Source organism: Stegodyphus dumicola, chromosome 6 (genome assembly GCF_044657685.1).
Source record: "Stegodyphus dumicola isolate Sdum_Otavi_A_Nest chromosome 6, ASM4465768v1".
In the NCBI taxonomy this organism is placed as follows: domain Eukaryota; kingdom Metazoa; phylum Arthropoda; class Arachnida; order Araneae; family Eresidae; genus Stegodyphus; species Stegodyphus dumicola.
The window spans coordinates 151,514,654-151,536,091 of NC_140773.1; the positions used below are offsets into that span (position 1 = coordinate 151,514,654).

Consider the following 21,438-nt stretch of genomic DNA (forward strand, 5'->3'; position numbering starts at 1 on the left):
CTGGGTACTCATTTGATCGACCCACTTAAGAGATAAAAGGCTGAGCCAATCTTGCCTCAGCCTTTCATCAATCTTGCCCAGCCCGGGGATCGAACCCCGGACCTGTGGTTTAGCTGCACGATAGAATTCTTACTAAATAATCACTAAAAATATTTTCATTCTTAACAACCTCTACATCACTTTCTTCATAAACAGTAGCGATATTTTCCAGATTTAAAAACCATAACTACAGATTTCACAATCTGTTAATTGATTTATGATTAGAATATCGTCGTCGTAATTAAGATTTCAGTTGTATTGTCCTCATTTAGTATTTCTTTTCATTTCATCCCGTATTCGGTTAGTAAGAAAGTTTCGCATATTTACGTATTATCCTGTCGATTGTGAAACTATTTCCACTTAGCGGCAGTTATGGAAAAGCATGACGTAAACAACATATTCTTATAACATCTGCGATTTTGTTTGATGTAACCCCAATGGGTTATCAGGCTAATCTTTGGAATATGGTAACATGTAGTTTGGCGACATTTTGGTAAGGCGATAAAGGTTACTAGCTAGGACTTTAGCAGTGTACATGGATAAAGTCAAGAATGTGCTCAATGCCATTTTTGCGCAATTCTGGGATGTTTTTTTAAGTGAAAATAGGTCGACACGTACATGGATACCGTGTATGTGCAACGCGGCAAGCAGTTTGCGATTCTGCACTTTCTCCCAATTTCGCACCTAATCTTCGTCATGATTAAGCACTTTTGTTCCATAAAAGTTATAGCATAAGCGTAATTCGGCTAGCAGATTGTTGGAAAAAAATGTTGAGTAAAACATGCCTTTACTTCGTGAAAACAAAATGGCGTCCAAACAAAAACTAGCAGGTTGCTGTAGCAGGGTTGGTCGCCAAAAAATTGCCAAGTTACCGTAATCCAAAGATTAACCGGTTATCGGTAAGCCCCCTTCTGTTTTTATCAAAAAGGATGTAAATTATCTTTTTGTTGTATTCCCCCTTTGCATATTGGGGGGGATTCTGATGTGTAGATGTTATCGCTAAAGTGTGAAAGTCGTTAATGTTAACATTACTTAGCTAATCTGCAAATTAACTGATTTGCTCCGTTAAAATGCGGAATCAAGAGTTTTCCACATTTTACTTAGGTAATATCATGGAGGTAGGAAGTAAGAAGGAGTCGCCCTAAACAAGTTTCTCCGTACCCTGCTCTGAAGCACCGGCGATCCCTACGTGGTGACCAAAACATTGGGTCATTTACCATTGAGTTCTATGGGATTTGACGCGTTCGGGTGTAAATATTTTGTAATTACGTCGCAAATATACATATAAATGTATATATTTTCTTTTTCTACAACACTTCAGAGTCCTAAGTATGTGAAAACAACATATTTTTAAACAACATTTCATTCTGAACGGAATTAAATGCTATACTTTTCTCAGAATGGTTTAATTTGAATGAAATATTTTCACAAGTTTTCGTTAATTACATTAGAAAAAAAATTAAGGTAATTGGATTTTATTCGGTTAAGGTACAAAAATTAAGATCAAAGTTTATTGTATTATTAATATTAAAATTATGCATTATTTCTTTTCTATTTATAGAGCTTCTTCCTAAAATACTTTCTTAAATATGACATGATTTTTTGGCTTCTTTTAAATCGAAAAATGTAAGTCAATTTATAATTAATGCTCTATTCGGTTCATTTTAAATTAGAGAATTATTAGGAAAATAGTATTTGACTTTCTCTGAACATTTCTGAAAGGGAATAAAACTTGTAACTGAGTTATTATAAAATGTAAAGGGAATAATTCTTTTAATTATACTTATCAGATTTTTTTTTTTTTTTTTTTTACATTTCATTTCAACAATACATATTCCAAAACTCTTTATTACGTTCTTAAGTGCACATCTCATAGCATTTGCTTTACAATACCTTTTAACAGATTGCTTTCCAATATGAACAATTCTTGCTTAAATAGTTTTATAACGTATTTGTCAACAGGATTTCAATTTATGTTTACAATTCAATATTAAGGTTATTATATATTTAGATAACATTTATAATCATTATAAATTAGATACATTTAATCATTAGATTTCTTCACAGTACTATCACAGTTGTTTATAAGTGAATAAATTCTTCATTTCAAATACATTTATAAATAATTTAATGAATTTTTAAGTATTTTGTCAAAGGCAGATACATGCTTTTTGCAAGCACATGCATAAATATCCATACATATTTCCTATTTATCATTTCCGGCATGTGCAAATCTTTAATTTCTGTGCATTCACTATATTTTTCGTGTAAAGTAATTTACACTAATTTAGCATACATCCGAAAGTTTTACATAAAAAATATATATGAATATAATTTGAATGAAAATTATAAGTATTATTTTTAATACCCACTCAAATGTCAGTTTTTCTTCAAAATTCCCCCAGGATGGCATCTCTCTCTTTAGGCAGATAGCCCTTGCATGCGTTACTCTATTTAATAAAAACTTAATCTGACCTATGTGCCTAATTACAAATATTTTAACATACATAATTTTATATTTACATTTAGCCATCAAGTTTCAAACTTTTCAAATCTTCTAGAAAATAAATTTTGGCAGATCTCTTTTAGCAATTTTCTTAAAATCTATATTTTTGTAGTGCAACAGCTTAGAATTTTATAAAACAAATTCATAATCAAAATCGCTGTTGTTAGTTATCGAAAAATAACCAAGATGTGATTTTTGCGTAAATGTCAGTAAACTATACAAATTGCTATTATCCATCACACTATGAATGTTTCTTTCATGCGAGAGTGTCCCTTTTTCGATTTCTATGGAACTGTCGTGTGTCGAAATACTATCAGAATTTTGTCAAGCGAGCTTCTGAGTGTAAACAAAAAACACCCCGTCTGGTGACCCAAGCTTCAAAGCAGTGCTTCACTTCTAGCGCGGAATGGCCCCTCCTCCCTTTCCTACCTCCATGGATAATATTCACATTAACGGCTTCTGTATCGTTAAAGTTCAAAAGTTTGTTTCTTTTATTTCCTTTTCCTCTCCTCCATTTTGCACATTACCTTCTAGGCACTCGCTAATCTACACATTGCCTACTTGGCGCTCGTTAAACTGAAAATAAGATCTTTGGAGGAACAATAGCAATGTTTCTGCACGCTTAAATTAACATAATGTTATTTATTTTTCAATGTTCATACAATCAAACAGTCAACAAATTAGTTGATAGAATCGATCACCAATCAAGTAAAAAACTATAATACAAGGAATTTAAAGTTTAAAATTAAAAGAAACGATTTAAAATATTATTACAATTAAGGAAATGAATTAGCAAAACATATAAAATTATGCTCACTTGTTAATGCAGCCCTAAAGATTTCATTTATTTGATACTTTGAATCACATAGCAACTGGATTTTGCGACAGGTACAGGTAAAAGTGGTGGGAGCACCAGAACTACATTGAAGACTGCACAGGTATACAGTTAGTGAATAAAGTATGCGTACATCAAGAAAAGTAATATCAAATCCAAATTTTAAGGTGCGAAAAGGGTAGTTTCTTAAAGTTTTATTTTTTAAATATGTAGTTTCAATAAGGGACTTTGAAATTATTTAACTGTAATATTTTCATATCTAATAATTTGTGCACACTAATTTTTAAAAGATAAGTGGCCAGAAATCAAAGCCAATAAAGTTTGTGTACAACACGAAGGAGGCGGGGGATTTCTTATCTAACTTTTAAACTTCAAACTTGAGAAAGCAAAGAAGGTTACACTTTCAAGGTCATTGACTTCCGAAGCAAATTTCACGTTGATTGGAAGTTGTTATTTCTACTTTCTTTGACGAAAATGACAACCAATAAAGAAATTCCTTTAGTTACGAGACAACTAATTATCAAATTGAGAGATGAAGGTAAAACTCTTCGTTATATTGGTAAAACCATTTTCTAGTATGCAAAGAGTTATTCAAAACTATCTTGACACTGGTAGTCTTGCTGTAAAACCAAGATGTGGGAGATCGAAGAAGCTAACGCAGAGAGAAGAAAGAAAAATTCTTTTACGAATTAAACAAAATCCTAAACTTTCTGCTGCAAGCATTGCAAAAGACATTTTTTTAACCAGCAACAAGGAAATTTTTCCTGAAACTGTACGAAAAGTGCTGCGAAAGGCCGATTATCATGGACGCAAACCTAGGTCTAAGTCATACATTTCCGAGACAAATAGAAAGAAAAGAATTGCTTTTGCCAAAACATATTTAAACTCTTCGCAGGACTTCTGGAACAATGTAATTTGGTCAGATGAAAGTAAATTTACAATATTTAAAGTTAATGGCCACCCTATTGTATTGAGAAAACCAGGAAGAGAACTGAATCTGAGAAATTTAAATCCAACTGTCAAACATGGAGTTGGCGGTGTGATGGTATGGTAGTGTATGTCGTCGAAAGGAGTTGGAAATTTTCACATTATTGATAAAGTCATGGATAAGTATGTTTATCTGAATATTCTGAAGAAAAATCTACGAGACAGTGCTCGAAATTTAAGCCTTTCTAATACCTTTATTTTCCAACAAGACAACGACCCGAAACATACAGCTAAAATTGTGAAGGAATATTTCCTCTATCATACTCCAAGACAGTTGCGTACTCCTCCACAGTCACCAGACCTCAATCCAATCGAACATTTGTGAGCAAAATTGGAGAAACGAATTCGAAAACACAATATTACGTCGCGAAATGAGCTAATTAGTAAATTGCAGGAAAAATGGGCGAAATTTACGTCGGATGACACTGAAAAACTAGTTCGGTCAATGCCCAGACGTCTGCAAGCTGTTTTGAAGAATAAAGGATATCCTACAAAGTATTGAAGTAATGTAAAACACTTCTTTTTTAAAGTGTACGCAGACTTATTGGAGGGAATTTCTAAGTTTTTTTGACAAAATGTATTTTTGAAAAAATGTAAAAAGTATTACACTGATATTATTTACTTTTTATTTAAGCTTACGATTTTAGCTAATAAAATAAAAAATACAATGATTAAAATACATTTTTCTATGCTTTAAGTGTTTAATTTAAAATTTAGTCTGTACGCAGACTTTCGTGGCTAACTGTAGCTCCTAATCACTAACCGAATAGAGCAAGGAGGGAAGGACAGAAAAAGAACAAATCCGATGATAGTTCTTTAGAGGAAGATTTAGGAGTTTATTATTAAGAGAGGAGGATAGAAAGGGAGAAAGGTTATTCAACGAATTAATCTTTGTTCAATTGAATCAGCATATTTATTATCTTTTGGTAGAATAACATCTAGGATGTTTTCTAAAGTGATCTTCGTAACATTTTCGTCATTTTTTCCCGTATTAGTTAGTGACTGTAAGTTGCGTTGGGTGGAAGATTTTGTTGGTTGCAATTTTGTGCAATGAGCCATATATATCCTGGTTTTTTGAACAGTAGTTGTGCCATGCTTTAATTCTTGCAGATATTTGCTTTTTTATATGAGGCTTTTTGTTTTCTGTATTTTTGGAGTATGATGAGTCGTTCTTCATCAGTTCGCGATGATTTGAGTTTTCTTCTTAATGCTCGTGTTTTGTGTTTTTCTTTGCGGAGTTCTTTTGTCCACCAGTTGATTTTTATAATGGCAGTTGATCTTTTGAAGAAGGTACGTTCGCAGGTATCTTTAATCTTTCTAATAAGTTCCTTGGTAATATTATTAAGTTCTGTTTTGGTTGTACATTGAATAATAGAATTGATAAAGTCATTTGAAATTCGATTGAACTTTTGTTGAAATTTCTTTTATTTTTTATTATTGATTTTAAATCTCGTAAGTGTTGTAAAGGACATATATTCAGTTATAACAAAAGAGATATATTTTTGATCAGATTCAGTATATTCATCTAGTATTGATCTGTTGTTAATTTTATTAGCAAGATGGGTTGTAGAAATAAGAAGATCAGTCGAACCTTTACTGTAGGTATTATCAAAGGTGTGTTAGTAAAATGATTATGTAGAATGAGATTGTTTGCATTTAAAAATTCTTCAACTATTTCTCCTCTGTGATCAGTTTGTAAGTATCCCCATAAAGTACTGTGCGAGATTGTCTCCACTAATAACGTGCGAACTATTATATTTTTGTAAGATTTCATTTAGTATGGATAAGGTTTGATTTGGATTTTTTGACGGAGATATAGTATTGATTGAAATTGTGATTAGGTCTCGAGTATTAATAATTATTGCAGAATTCCATTTATTTTTTGGAATGAATATGTACGAGGAGATAAAACAGTATTTGAAGCATGACGTTGAATAATTGTCCAGTAATTTGGAATTCTTTCTACTTTGCCAGTGATGCAGTACGTTTCTTGTATTATTATAATATCTGCTGAATGATCTACTTTATACTGACATAGTTGTCGGTGGCGGTCTTTGCTCCTTGCAGATTTATTTGGAGTAATCGGATGCAATTATTCTTTTTATTGATGGAAATGGTCGATAGATAGGCTGCAGGATCTGTGGAGCAGGAAATAGCTCAAGCTGGATGTTTACAGTCAAAGTTTGTTGCATACTTTTCATTGTTAATCCAGCAGTTTATGCAATACGGAGTTTGTGTAGAGCAGCAAGAAACACGTTTTCCGACGCAGAATGAGCATCTTGGTTTGAAATGACAATCTTTGGTCATATGAGAGAAGTCCTGGCTGATTTGACATCTGCGTACACCGATAAATTCGGTTATTTTATTGGTGCGCCATCCAATATATATTTGTTTTTTACTCGTACAATTTTGGAAAGTCTGACCGTGACATTTTATGATATCAGTGTTATTTTTATCATTCAGTTTAAATAAGGGCACAGAACTCCTTGATTGTGTTTCTTGGGCTATAATGAATCAGTTCATCAGAGTTGAAATTTTTTGGAATATTATTAATTATGCATTTTAGCATTCGGGCTTTAGGAAATTTTATGGTAACTATTTCTTTTGCAACGGTGTTGACATTGAGGTTATAGCTGATTTTTTTCTATCTTCTGGGTTATGACAGTGTATTGCAAGGCCTCCTTGAAGAATGGTGTTTATTTTTTTTAACATTGATATTTAATGTTTGGAGTGATAATATTTATGGCAATTTAACTTGAAAATTGCTGCATACTCTTGCATCCTTTGGGTGTAAGAGTATGGTATTATTCGGTTTACTTGGTATAGTACTTGTAACTTCTGTATATGATCTTGAATTAGTATACATGCAGTTGTTTCTTGGTTGGTTTATTTGATCGTTAGAATCATTTCTGGGTTCTAGGTTGTTGTTATAAAATTCCATATTTGGATAAAGTTCTTCTGTATTCACTTGAAAACCGTCGTTTTATTCTACTTGTTTATAACTGAAATTTGGAGGAGTAATTATGTACTTGATCATCCTGTGTTTTCCTTAGACGTATATAGGCAGAATTCTCAATTTTTTCTGGGATTGGTTTCTGGGATTGTTCTGTAGATATTGTAGAAAATGCAGATAATGATGGCGGATATACACTTGGATTAATATGAGAATGAATAGTGGAGTCGGAATTATTTAGTGATGAATTGCTTGATGATCTTGACATGTTGTGTTAAACGAGTAGTTATCAAGTCTTAATAGCAAATTGTAAAGTTAAAATTATTAAAAAATATATTATAAAAATAGTTCAGTAACTTAATAATTTAGTATAAAATAAAGATATTTTAGTTATAATGCATCTTTGCCTTTGTATATTATATTTTATAACTGTAGTAAATAAAAAAAAAGATTATCGATATTAATGCAATTATTTTGTTTATATCTATAATAATCAATTTTTTGGTGTATCAGATAATTTTTATCTATAATAATCAATTGATTCAATATAATTAATTAATTGGATTTTGCGACAAGCACACCTATTAGTGGCACGTTTAGATTTGCAGTAACATTTTCTGAAACCTTGCCCGATTACCAATTTAAAAGTGTAAGTGGCAGCTGTTTTAAGGGTACAGAAATATTGCTGTTGCTCCAGCGAAGATCTTATTTTCGCTCTAGCGATTATCTAAGCAATTTGCAAATTACCTAGGTAGTTTAAGAAATGAAACCATTTTCAGCACTTTAACGGATCACCCTAAAAGTACGACTATATATATATATATATATATATATATATATATATATATATATATATATATATATACACCCCTTATCCTAGGTAAATATGTAAGAAAAATAAAGAAAAGATTAAATTAGCAACGTAAATTCCCTTCTGTATTCTAAAAATAGTAACCTCTATTTGCACCGCTTCATTTCGAGACTAATCTGTCACGACTCTTACATAATTCTGATGATGTAAGTGAAACTAAAGCAACCAATAGTAATTGTATAGTAGTATTAACTATCCAATTAAAATGCATTGAGAACCAAAACTAACTCAGTCTGAATTAAGATTTCACCTTAAACATAACGCACTTGCTTTCTACGCTTTGGCCTAGCTGGACTACAGTCTGCTCCTTCTTTCTTACCGCAAATTTATCTAAAATGTAAACTTTTTGGAATAGGCACAATTAATGTGCCAACTTGTTCGTGGCCGCAACATGTTTCCTGAAATAAAAAGTTGAATTAAGTATACCTTGACTGCCAAATTTCTTGTGGAAAAATTGTAGATCGGGATTTCAGCGTTCAACGACATCAAAATTCTGGCTGTTCATTACGGATTCCTGCGTAATGAACAGCCTGCGCTCTTCAACAGAATCTATTACATATATATATTTCTTATCCTGTATATTATATATATAATATATATATGTTCGCTGCAATGTATCTACCTACTACTATTATTTCAAATCTTTTTGGAGCATTATGCGCAAAAGTTTTTGAGACCAGATAGGTCTTACGTCTAATTACCAGTTAGCTTTACATTTTCTTTTTCAATTATATATATACATACATATATATACATTTTTAGTACTGAAGATTGTAATAAAAAGGGTGGTACATAATCAGATGTTATAGCAGTTCCATGAACAAAATTTCAATGTTCTACAGGTAAGTTTTTGAATTACCCGAAATACATATGTGCAGACGTTACAATTCGTTTTATGGGGGGGATGAGTTCTTTATTCTGTTCGTACGTACAGATGATGGCACGGAAAAAAATAGTCGAAATGGGTTCGGGAACACTCAAATACGTATTTCCATTGAAATACGATACCCGAAATTTTTCCCGTTTACAATACTTCCTTTGCGTCATGTAAGGAAGAAAAAAATAATTAAAAATTTTCGATCTGCCTTCTACATAGGAGCAAGCAATGAGTTATTTTTCGAAGCTATAATTATACCACCTTCACAAAGTACGCATTAATAGATACGATGTGGTCAGCTGAATATGCTAGACAAAAGAGTAATAGATTGGAACAGTTATTTGGTGGAAGTTTGTACTCGTAGCATTCTAAACAGAGCTTTCAGTAAAATCGGAGGGCATAACAAAATAGAAAAAATCACCGAAAGCCTTTTTTACGAAGAGCAAATACAAAGCGTGTCCAATACTGAGTGCTTGTTAAATGAACAGCCATAAGCTCCTTCAAAATTCCGCAAGAACTACTAGCTCAATCTCTGCCAATTTTTATAGTTCGATGGTAGTCAACTTTCACCGTTGATGGATATAACACATGAGTACCAAATTTCGCATCTTTTTTCTCATAATCGCTTTATGTCCCCCTTCCCTGTATTTCCTCTTCAGTAGTTTGATTTTTGGCTTCTTCTCTGACGACGCAACGACGTTTTCATTTTTTTTTAAATTTTACACAGTGGCGTAGCAGGAAGGGAGCAAGGGTTTTATCATGCCCAGGGCACCACTCGCGGAGGCGCCAAATGGTCACCAAGACACAAGATTTTCTGGAAACTTTCAATTTTTATTTTGATCGATTTCTGGGAAATAAGTTTTAAATCAGTAATTATTGTAATATTATTATTTTCTTTCTTGGTTTGTCTGATGAAATATGCAATAATGTTTGCAGTAAATCAATCAAATATCTCTCTATGCAAAACGTTCTCTCCTTTTGAACACTTAATTTTTCTAAAATAATGAAATATATTTTTATTTTTTTTAACCGAAATGCACGTACAGGTCACGCTTATTTTAAAACGATGAAAAACAATGCAGTGTAGCCTTTTATCATATTATAAACCCTTCGACCTTGAACTATTACTAATTCAGCCGCTAAACTATAATAATCAAATGGTAAGTCACATCATAAGAAATTAATATTATTGGACTTTAATTTGGCTCACCTCCTGATATCGCTTATCGAGAACAAATGTCACAAGTCTTTAGGAATGTAGATATTGATTTTACCAGTAGATATTGATTTTAAAAGTTTCTGTCAAAGGCTCTTTTGGGGCAGTTATTGAACTACATGCTAAAGATGCAGCCTCAATTGAAACTATTATTTAGAAAAATTAAATTCCGATCAAATTTCATTAACAAACATTACAATGGGAACTAAAAAATGCTTTAAAGAAAACTGTTAAACATGAATCTGAAACAAAACAGAGTGTCAGAGCACAAGCGGTTAGATATGCTGGAAAAATTAGAATTATCAGAAAAAATAGCGGACAGTTCTACCCAGGTGACGCCAGAAGTGAAGCTACAGTTTTTTTGCAAAATACACTAAATTTTAATTTCATAATTTAAGTTTATTTCTTTGTTAGCGTATATTAAAGGATGCCCCTTAAATTATCGTCAAGTTGTTTCATTTATGGTAACTTGAATAGTTGAATGTTAGGAAGTACGTTGCTTATTTTGTGGTTTATGCGGTAAAATGGCTGAATGTGGTAAGATTAATTTGAAGTTTGTGTACAGTTTGGAACGAAAGGGGGGGGAACATTTATTGACTGGTGTGTAAATGAAGGTTTACATAGTAGCCATTATAAGTGTCCTTTTTTGTACGAAAGAAATGCGTATGGTCAAACGCAAAGATTGTTCAGATGGGTTTGTCGCAAGTAAGGTTCATGTAAGAAATGCCACTGACTACGGCACTACGGAAGATATTTTTTACTGTTAATTTGTGTGGCGACGCCAGTATACAGATTCTAGTTCAGATAAATTTAGGAAGTTTTTGGATGCTGTTAAGGAATTTTATATGCCACAGACTGAAGACACGGAAGTTTCTAAATAAGGTAAGTGGATATTTCCTTTGTGGAGTGTCCTTTTTTTTTTTTTTTTTTTATGTTATTTTGTTATTTCAATGCTTGATTTAAAATATAGCTTATTGAGATTATATATTGTTTTTTTGACTCTAGTGTAGAATTCGCTGCTCCCTTGACTTTTCAAGTGAAAATATATCTATGTGTATGTGGACAAAGGGAATCCGCAGTGCCGAGTATGTGCCATCCTGCGGTATTTTTTAAGTGAAAAAAGGTTGATGTGTACATGGATACCAAGTTTGTGCAATTCTTTGACTTGTTATTTTGGCTTTGTGTTGCGGCGATTTTTAGCACAAAAATTGCCGTTACACAAGCCAAAGAATTGCACAAACTCGATGTCCATGTATCGCCAATTTTCGCCGAGGGGCACCCGTAAATATATTTTTTACTCATTACCGGCATGAAATCATGGGAATTAATCGCGTACAGCTCAGATTACAAGATCCTTAAATGAATTTTACAGAAGCATTGCCTGATGATGAATCATTAGTAACTGAACGTGCAGAAATTCGAGACGAGATCTGTGAAAAGATAATGCCTTTTTGCGAAAACTTGAGTATTGATATAACAAACCGCGTTAGAAGACGACGAAGAATGCCGGGAGAATTGGCTAGATATATTGCCATTTCGCAGAAACTGAAATTTCTCGCTTTATGAAGAGCGTTCCTGATCATCTGCAGCAGGAAATAAGTACACGACTAAGTGATCTTTATTCCAATTTCGGATATTTATTGAACGTTGAAAATTTATTAAGCAAGAATAATGTTCTTTAAAAGAATTGTAGAAACTCGGTTTGAAGTTTATAAATCAAGACTTTAATGGAACAGAACTCTATGTCGAAATATTTCGCTCAAAACAGTTAGGGGATATTGTGATTCTGGATATAATTGTGAATGAGGAAATGTTTAGGTGTTGTAAAATATAAAAAATGAAAAAGGAGCAATGAAGAAGGAATTATTACTTTTTTTGGGACGAAATGTGTCTGGAAACATAAAATGTAGAATTTGTGCATATTATTACAAATAAACAAAAAATGTGTTTTCTTGGGTACAAATGAGTTTCAATAAGGGGTATGGTTTCCCTGATCAAAAGCAATGTTGCTCACCTATGAGGCATGGAATGAGTGAGGTTACCAATGAGAGATGGGTATTCTTTCCCACTCCTGTAGGAGACAGCTTTTTAATTGCTGAATTATTTTTAGAGGTGATAAGCGACTAGCAACCCTTCTGTCTAGAATGTCCCAAACATAGTCTCTTGGATTCGTAACTGAGAAACATGCTGGCCAATCCATCCGAAGGATTCCTTCGTCGAAAAGAAAATTGTGGATTTAACTGAGCCGGATGGAGCCTGCCGTTATCGTCCATGAGAATGAATTCATCCCCGACTGCTACAGCGTAAAGAAGCACAATTGGTCAGGATCTCATCCCTATATTGCTGAGCCGTCAGTGCTCCATTCCTGATAATATGCAGGTCGGTATGGCCATTGACAGGAATATCGGCCCAGATCATCATTCCGCCTCAGCCAAATAGAACACTTTCATGCACAAATGGAGGAGTATTATGTACGAGGTTTTTTCTAGATGAGAATCCGCTTATTATAAGGTTGTACAGTAAAGTGGAAGCTCCTTGAACATGTTGCTGCGCTCATCTCGTCCCCATATCAGATGCTCCAGTGTGCACCTTCTACCAGCAGCACGATGGACCTGTGTCAACGAAACACAAACCTTAAGTCTGCGAGCATACAAGCCACATGGTGGAAACAATTTCGAATAGTTTGAGTTGAAACTCTGGTAGCAGTAGTGCTCTGAAGTTGTTTTTGCTAGAAAGTGACGTTCTAAGTGTGGTTTATTCCGCCCCTAAAAGTTAAATACCGATTCTCATTTTCATGCTCTTGCAAGCATACTACCTTGTCCCGATCTTCAACAAATATTTCCAGTAACTCCTAACTCTTCTGCTACAGTGAACTATGTTTGACCCTCCTGTAAACGACCTCCGATGGCCTTCCAGGCTACCGATTCAACTAAGTCATATTGCTACGAAATTCACTGCTACAAAACATTGAACACATGTCAATTGTTTTTAATCTCCTACTGCAAAAGGAATGCTGCAGGTCGCTTTTCACTCCTTATCTAAAACTCATAGTTTTCGGCATCAAAAACTAAATTTGCATATTCCTAACTTTGTAAACCTTATAATTTTCCTTTAGAAATTTTTTTTTTTTTTTTTTCTGTTGTTGTTAAAAAAAGTTGTCGACTATATAGTTATTTCATACCGAACTCACAATATCCCCTAATTGTTTTGAGCAGTGTATGTGACTGCATGATGTTACTCCGCAGTAGAAAAGGAACTCAACCTAAAATTCCATTACAGATCTTACCTTTATAATATCATATGGAGAGAAGGTTTTTCCTAACCTAAGAGTCGCATTTCAAATGCTTCTTACTATTTCATTATTAAATTCTAGCTATGAACAGCAAAATAAATTAAAATTAATTTTGCAGAATTCAGAAATTTAAAATTTTGACATATAAACAATCGATGATGGAACAAGATCATGCAAATGATCTAGCAGTTTTAAATGTGGAAAAAGAAAAATTTTAAATAATCGTGGCAAGAAAAATGTATACAGTCAAAAGTCGTTAATTCGGACACCCGTAATCCGGAATGATCTATAATCCGGACCTCAAAGCTAAAATCTTTCTGCGCATGCGCCGCATTGACGCATGCGCATAGGCGTTTTACTCGTGCGTGCAAGACATTACGACTGCGCATATGCATCTGCGCAAGTGCAGAATACGTTTTCGCGTGCGCGTTTAATGTATAACGGACGGTATAAGCTAAAATTATCTTATTATCTATTTCAGTTAATGTTGATAATTGCGTTGTTCCTTAATCTTCAAATTGGATCCGGCTTATTATTTTTTGCAGACTGTAAGAGCAATTTTCCAAAAGTAAGCTTGAACTTTCGATTATGTCAAATAGAATTTCCGATGCTGGAGCTCCCAAAGGATCTAGAAAACGAAAGTATGTTTCGATGTCCATCAAACAAAAAACGAATTGCTACAAAAAATGGATAAAAGCATATCCTTTGTTTATCTAACCGTTCCGAAATCTGTTTATCAATTTCACGTTGCTCTGCGCGGGGGAGGGGGGGCACGTCGCGGCGCGCAATTAACTGGAAGTTGATCTGTCAACACTATCGTTATCTTCAGGGCAGATGTTTTTATTTTAGTCGGCTTATAATTCCTTACTAAATGTAGTATTTAATTTCGATGTACTCCGTCTTTGATATGATTTAAATCAAATTCCTCGTCATTATAAATATCACGAATACAAATCACATAGTTTTCTGGTTGCAATTTTGTAATTTCGGCTATGAGTAAGGTATGCTTTACGCATCCGCGCGTTAAAAGAAATGTTTAATAAAGTAAACAAATAAATATTAGGCTTCTTTTTTGGTAAATTTGGATACCCTTTAGATCATAATTGCTCATTATTTTATAAATTACGGTTTCATATTTTTAGTTTTATAATTTCTGCATGCCATCTTACCAGATTTAAACTGATGATCTATAATCCGGAATCGCCGAAGTCCCGACGAGTCCGGATTAAAGACTTTTGACTGTACATAGTAATTGATTGTATTATATTATTATTAATAAATATATCTACTTATCTGTAATATATATTAAACTTTTTATTGTTTAAAAATTGTACATTTTAATTATAAATATGTAAAATAAATAATACCTTTTTAACTAATTCTAGATTATTGTATGTCTCATTTTTTCACCAACACAGATACATTTCCAAATCTAATGCTAGTCTTGATTTTTTGCGTCAAATTTAAAGCCTAGCCTGTGATCGTCATCCCAAAAAACTGTATAACTTTTCTTAGAAGTGTAGTTAGGTCGTGAGTATTCTTAATATATTTTAGAGTATTTTAAGGCAGATTCACCATTTTATTATTATTTATATTATTTCCTTATTACAAGTATATTTTATACATTATATTACTGCAAGTGGTTTTTTTTTGGGGGGGGGGAACCAAAAAGGTATTTTGTATGGGGAACCGGTTATGCTCTTTACTCCACTGATTTTACAGTTAAGGATTTGCCGAAAGCTGAATAAGTGGCTTACCTATTTCTTCAAGGAAGATTTATGCTGCATAAATATTACTGCAGTACAAAGTCTTTAATCCGGACGTGCATAATCCGTAACGATCTATAATCCGGACCTCAAAGCTACAAACTTTCTGCACATGTGTAGCCTTTACGCATGCGCATAATACCTTTACGCATGCGCGTTTAATGTATAATGGACGGTATAAGCTAGGCTAAAATTATCTAATTATCTATTTCAGCTAATGTTGCAGATTGCATTGTTCCTTAATCTTCTAATTGGATCCGGCTTATTATTTTTTGCAGACTGTTAGAGCAATTTTATAAAAGTAAGCTTGAACTTTCGATTCTGTGAAAAAGAGTTTCCGATTCTGGAGCTGCCAAAGAATCTTCTAAGCGAAGCGAAAACATGTTTCAATGTCCATCGAACAAAAAGTGGAATTGCTGCAAAAAATGCATAAAGGCATGAAGAAAGTGACAGAGAGGTTAGTGAAAACAAAAAAATTTCGATTGACAAGTCGGTCGGCTAGTAGTCGGTGTTTTCGGCACAGCAGTTACAGGACTTGAGCAGCGGAACTTTGTAACTGAACAAGAAATTATGTCTCTTTATAGAATTAAAGAGAAAGTATTCGCACATAAAACAAAACAACTTGCATTGAAAGAAATATTAAATAAAGTAAACAAATAAATATTAAGCTTTTTTTTTTTGTAAATTTTGATACTTTTTAGATCATAATTGCCCTTTATTTCATAAATTATGGTTTCATATTTTTAATTTTATAATTTCTGCATGCCATCTTTCCAGATTTAAATTGATAATCTATAATCCGGAATCGGCAAAGTCCCGACGAGTCCGGATTAAAGACTGTGTACTGTATTTGAATAACAATTTTACTGAAATAAAATGAGATTGCAACCTAACTTGGAGACATTTTCTGCCGATATCTTTTGACTGATTCATCGATGTACAGTTTTCGAGGAAAGAGTAAAACACAGACAGTAACTTTTAATAAAACTTAATTTTGATTAGATTACAACAATAATAATAGGCTGAAATAATAAGTTGAATGAAATCGGAAAATGCAGAAACAAACGTAATTCTCAGTGGTAATTGAACTTATTCGAAATGTAATCTTTCTCCCTTCTTCTGTATTAAGTCGACAAATGAAAGACGATAAGCGCAATATTCCACTACAAACGTTGGTCACTAGGTTTCGCATATTGCATACAAGACTTATAAGATAGAAGAAAGCTATACCCTGCTTCCATACATACGTAACTACTGGAGAGCTGAAAATGAAAATGTCGTTTGTTTGCCGGCAGGTGAAACAATATCCACAATAATATATCGTGGATAACGATGTTTCTCAGCAAAAGAGAAATCTCAGCTAATCAGAAGTAATCAACTTACAGATTTGTTTTTCCTTGAATAGCATATTGTACAATGCATAAGAAGATGAAAATTTCTTTTAAAAAAGGGGAGTTATGGGAGATTCGAATAATAGATCATTTCCGTTATTGGATGTTCGCATTTCAGACTTTGTACTGTATAAGTGTATTGTATGCTGAAATAATTATTTTGTTACTAGCTTGTGGTAAGTGTATATTGGTGTTTTTCTCAAAGTACTTATTTTGATGCCATAAAGATAGATTATTCCATACTGTGTCTTTGCATGAAATGTTTAAAAATATGTATTTAATAGGTTCTTCATATATCAATGTCTCTTCAGCCTGATGGGAGTGCTAAAGCAAATGTGAAAGTTCCTTCATTACAAGATGCTCAATATGCTATATCCAAACTGCACCGCAAAAAAATTGGTCACAAGCGGATACTTATATCTCATGTATCATCTGATAAAAATCCACCATTTCATGTTTTAAAGTGAGTATATTAGAATGCTTATATACAGTGTATTTACCAAATAGGGTTTTGATTAGATTAATGTTTTATATTTATATATAGGATTGTTCTAATATAATATACGAATTTTGAGACAAAATCTGACTTTTTCTCAAGTGTCATGCCATTTTTTTTTCCATGTTTATATTGTACAATACAAAGTCCATAATCCGGACTCATCAGGACTTCGGCGATTCTGGATTATAGATCATCAATTTAAATCTGTTTAGATGGCATGCAGAAATTATACAATTAAAAATATGAAACTGTAATTTATGAAATAAAGAGCAATTATGATCTAAAGGGTATCAAAATTTACCAAAAAAAAAAAGCTTAATATTTATTTGTTTACTTTATTAAACATTTATTTCAATGTAAGTTGTTTAAGTTGCTTTGTTTTCTGTGCTAATACTTTCTCTTTAATTCTGTAAACAGACATAATTTCTTGTTCAGTTACAAAGTTCCACTGTTCAAGTCCTGTAATTGCTGTGTCGAGAATACCGACTAACTTGTCAATCGAAACTTTTTCATTTTCAATAACCTCTCTGTCACTTTCTTCACTATTGGAAGCGGTATTTTTTAGACCTAGAACCATACTACAGATTTCGCTGTCCGTTAATTGATTGATGATTGGGGCATTGTCGTCGCAATGAAAAACTTCTGTTATATCATCTTCATTTATTACCGCTTAAGGAACAGCGCAATCTGCAACATTAACTGAAATGCCTTAGAATCAGTAAAAATAGTTTTAGCCTAGCTTATACCATCCATTATACATTAAATGCGTAAGGCATACAAAAAAAAAAAGTTTGTGTCTTTGAGGTCTGGATTATAGATCATTCCGGATAATGGACATCTGGATTAGGGACTTTGTACTGTACTACTCAGGATATGCCTGACGACCAAATTTTGTAAAATGGGTGTGAAATGTAATCAGAAATTCCGAAGTTTACTTTAGCACAGTTTATTTACTTTGCCCAAGAATAATTCATTTGGTGAACTTCTCAGTTTCCAGCAACTTATTTCTCTTTCATTTATGTGTGAGGAGAAAAAATATATTGTTTTTTCCTTTCTTACATATATTTTTGCTTCATATTATATTTTTAGATTTTTTAAAGAATTTCATGTTAATTATTTGAGTTGCATGGTTGAATTATAGTTCTTAAGATAGTTATTTAAAAAATTTATATTTATTCATTCGCATTGTGTACTTAAGCATATTTATTTATATAATATTTTTTATAATTTGAATATTACTTCTTCCAAAAGAATACTTTGTTACCCAGTATTCCTCATGATTCCTTTGATTGCGTTTATATACACATTTTATTGTTAATATACTTACAGCTTCTAAACATAAACATTTTATTCTTACTGTTTATGTTGCCAGATTCAAAAATTAAATCAAACTCTGTGCATTGGAATATCATGACTTATATCAAGAGTAACACTGTCTGTCGAGAGGCCAGAACATCTTCCCCACCCTTTTAACCCTCAAGAGGTTTGACCAACTTTTTGTGGTTTTCCCCATGTGTAACATGTATACAAGCCAGTTTCCCTTAGAAAGTCCTCCATGAATGCATCCCTTCCCTAGGCAGATAGCCCTCGAGGCTTTGCCATTGTCACATAAACCAAACCAAACTAGCATACAGTGCAAATGATCTGCACTTTTTATCACGGCCTTCGATTACCCTTTCAACAATCATCCTTTTCCATGTATGCCAAGACCTTACATCCTCCTGTAGAATTTTCAGGTCTCCTTTCCTAATGGGAACTAATTTGTGGATATTGCATATTTAATGATAACAGCGTAGTTCCAGAAGATATTATTTAGACTATCTCTTCCAAAATGTGTCCAACAAATCTTGCTGCTTCCTGTAATTTTGTGTAAGTTTCGTATTTTTGGATTCAGGTTTTATCCGTTTCTGACCCAGTTAGAAAATGATCTGGAGTCAAGGCTTCTTCAGAATTCCCTCACTCGTACACTAATGATCTATTGTTCAGGGTGGCCTCTACCCCTTCTAATGCTGTAGAGAGTGATTCTTCATCCAGCAATGAGCAACTAAGCAATTTTCTAAAACATTGTTAATTGTATTTAATGCTCTCACCAATCTCCCCACCAAAGCCGCTAATAGCACAATAAATTTCCATTCAATGGTGTTTGTAGTATAAAAATTTTGCATAGTATTAGCTGTTATGGTATTCCAGAGAGAGAGGCCAATTCTTTGTTTGTAGCACGTAAGGTGGTGGCATTTCAGTATAGATGGTGTGATGGAGTCCTCATTGACCAAGTGCCATCGTGAATGCCATGCCATCATGAATTTACCAGTTGTCAGGTCCTTAACAAGCTCCAGATGCAAATCTCAAGCAGTTGAGCATGTGAATAACACAATGTACATTGTATTAAAGGGTTGCATGTTGCATACAAAGACAGGAGTGTTTATGAATTTGTGGTCCACTTCACCAAAGGCAAACTATGAGGCATATTCGGAAACTAAATACCGTTTTGAAAAAAAAAAAAAAAAATAGTAAAACAATTTTTTCAAATCCAATTTTATTTTTACATGAAAATACATGTCTTAAACTATTTTTCAACATAGTTTCCGCCAATGATCAAACACTTGTCATAGCGGGTGACCAGTTTTTGTATACCATCGTCAAAGAAACTTCCCGCCAGTTTTGATAACCACGACTCCACAGCATTTTTCATGTCATCGTCAGATCCAAAGCACTTGCCACCAAGCTCGCGCTTCATGTGCAGGAACAAGTGATAGTCGGACGGCGCCAAGTTCAGGCTGTACGGCGGGTGATCGAATTGCTCCCAATGAAACTGTTGAATTAACAATTGAGTGACACCAGCAGTATGGGGCCGAGCATTTTCATGGAGCAACACAATTCCGTTACTGAGCATTCCTCTTCGTTTGTTTTGAATGGCACACCTTAGTTTTGTTAAAGTCTTACAATATCGTGCCACATTAATGGTTTCACCTCTGGGAAGAAATTCAGTAAGCAAAACGCCTTTCCTATCCCGGAAGACAGTGCACATGATTTTTTGTGATGACATTGTCACTTTGAACTTTTGTTTTTTCGGAGAATGAGTGTGTCTCCACTCCATCGATTGTTGTTTCGATTCTGGTGTGAAATGACACACCCAAGTTTCATCACCTGTCACAATTTGGTTTAAAAAGTTTTCTTCCTCATCACTGTACCGCATGAGAAATGTCAGGGCACTACCAAGTTGCTTTGTTTTGTGAACATCAGTGAGCATTTTTGGAACCCATCGGGAACACAGTTTGCGGTAATTCAAGCGGTGAGACACAGTTTCGAACAAAACAGTATGTGAAATTTGTGGAAATGCCCCTGAAAGAGTTGTCATTGTGAAGCATCTGTTCTCATGAATTGCTTCATCAACTTTCCTTACCAAATCATTGGTGACAACAGAAGGCCGACGCACTCTGAGCCTTGCTGTGGACATTTGTTCAACCTGCATTAAACATTCTTACCCACTTTCTCACCATTCCATCACTTATCGTGTATTCACCGTAAACTTCTGTCACTTGACAATAAATTTCGGCCGGTTTAACATTCCTCGCATTCAAAAATTTAATCATGGCACGAATCTCACAGTCAGCGGGAGAACTAATTGTCTTAAACATTTTGAATGTGCACAGCAAACTGAAAACACAACATAGAGCAACCAAAATGGTGACAATTGAAAGTCAGTGAACAAGAAAGACTAGTGCACATGCGCGGGATGCCTACCATAGCGCTGCGACGGCGCTAGAATGAAACGGTACTTAGTTTCCGAATATGCAACGTAATTAAAGACATTAAACCTTGCGTTTCGTAGTAAAGAGTCATGGTCTAATTTTCAGAATCATCTCCCTTCATGAAGGATAACATTAATGGTCCTTTCTAGGTGTTCTTTTTATGCTGTTTTGCTGCAATAGGATAAGTGTCTAAGTGCATAGTAGCCAGTTCATATAGAGTTGCAGATAGCAAAAAGGGGCTTGAAGTTAACCCAAAAGGTAGTCACAAAAACCTGTAACTAAGTATTTCTTCTTTCAGAGTTCTTCAATATCCTGTTCTGAATCCTAAAAATCAAGTTGCGTCTCTATCTTCCTATAATGTTAATTGTGAAAATGCTCAACTTCATGATGTATTGTTTGTGAAGTTGAAATCTTAGTAAAATAGCCAAAATATTGGAAGTAAATTAAGACTTTG

At 33.6% G+C, this 21,438-nt stretch overlaps 1 protein-coding gene across 9 annotated transcripts in view; it reads left to right on the top strand.

Moving 5' to 3' along the window:
• Marf1 (meiosis regulator and mRNA stability factor 1-like protein) overlaps nt 1–21,438 on the top strand; it is a 244,066-nt gene that overhangs the window by 105,652 nt on the left and 116,976 nt on the right. For all 9 annotated transcript variants that reach the window (XM_085819030.1, XM_085819032.1, XM_085819027.1 and 6 more), the window contains one exon: nt 17,018–17,196. In XM_085819030.1, coding sequence (XP_085675156.1) covers nt 17,018–17,196 — 179 coding nt within the window. The remainder of the gene's footprint in view (nt 1–17,017; nt 17,197–21,438) is intronic.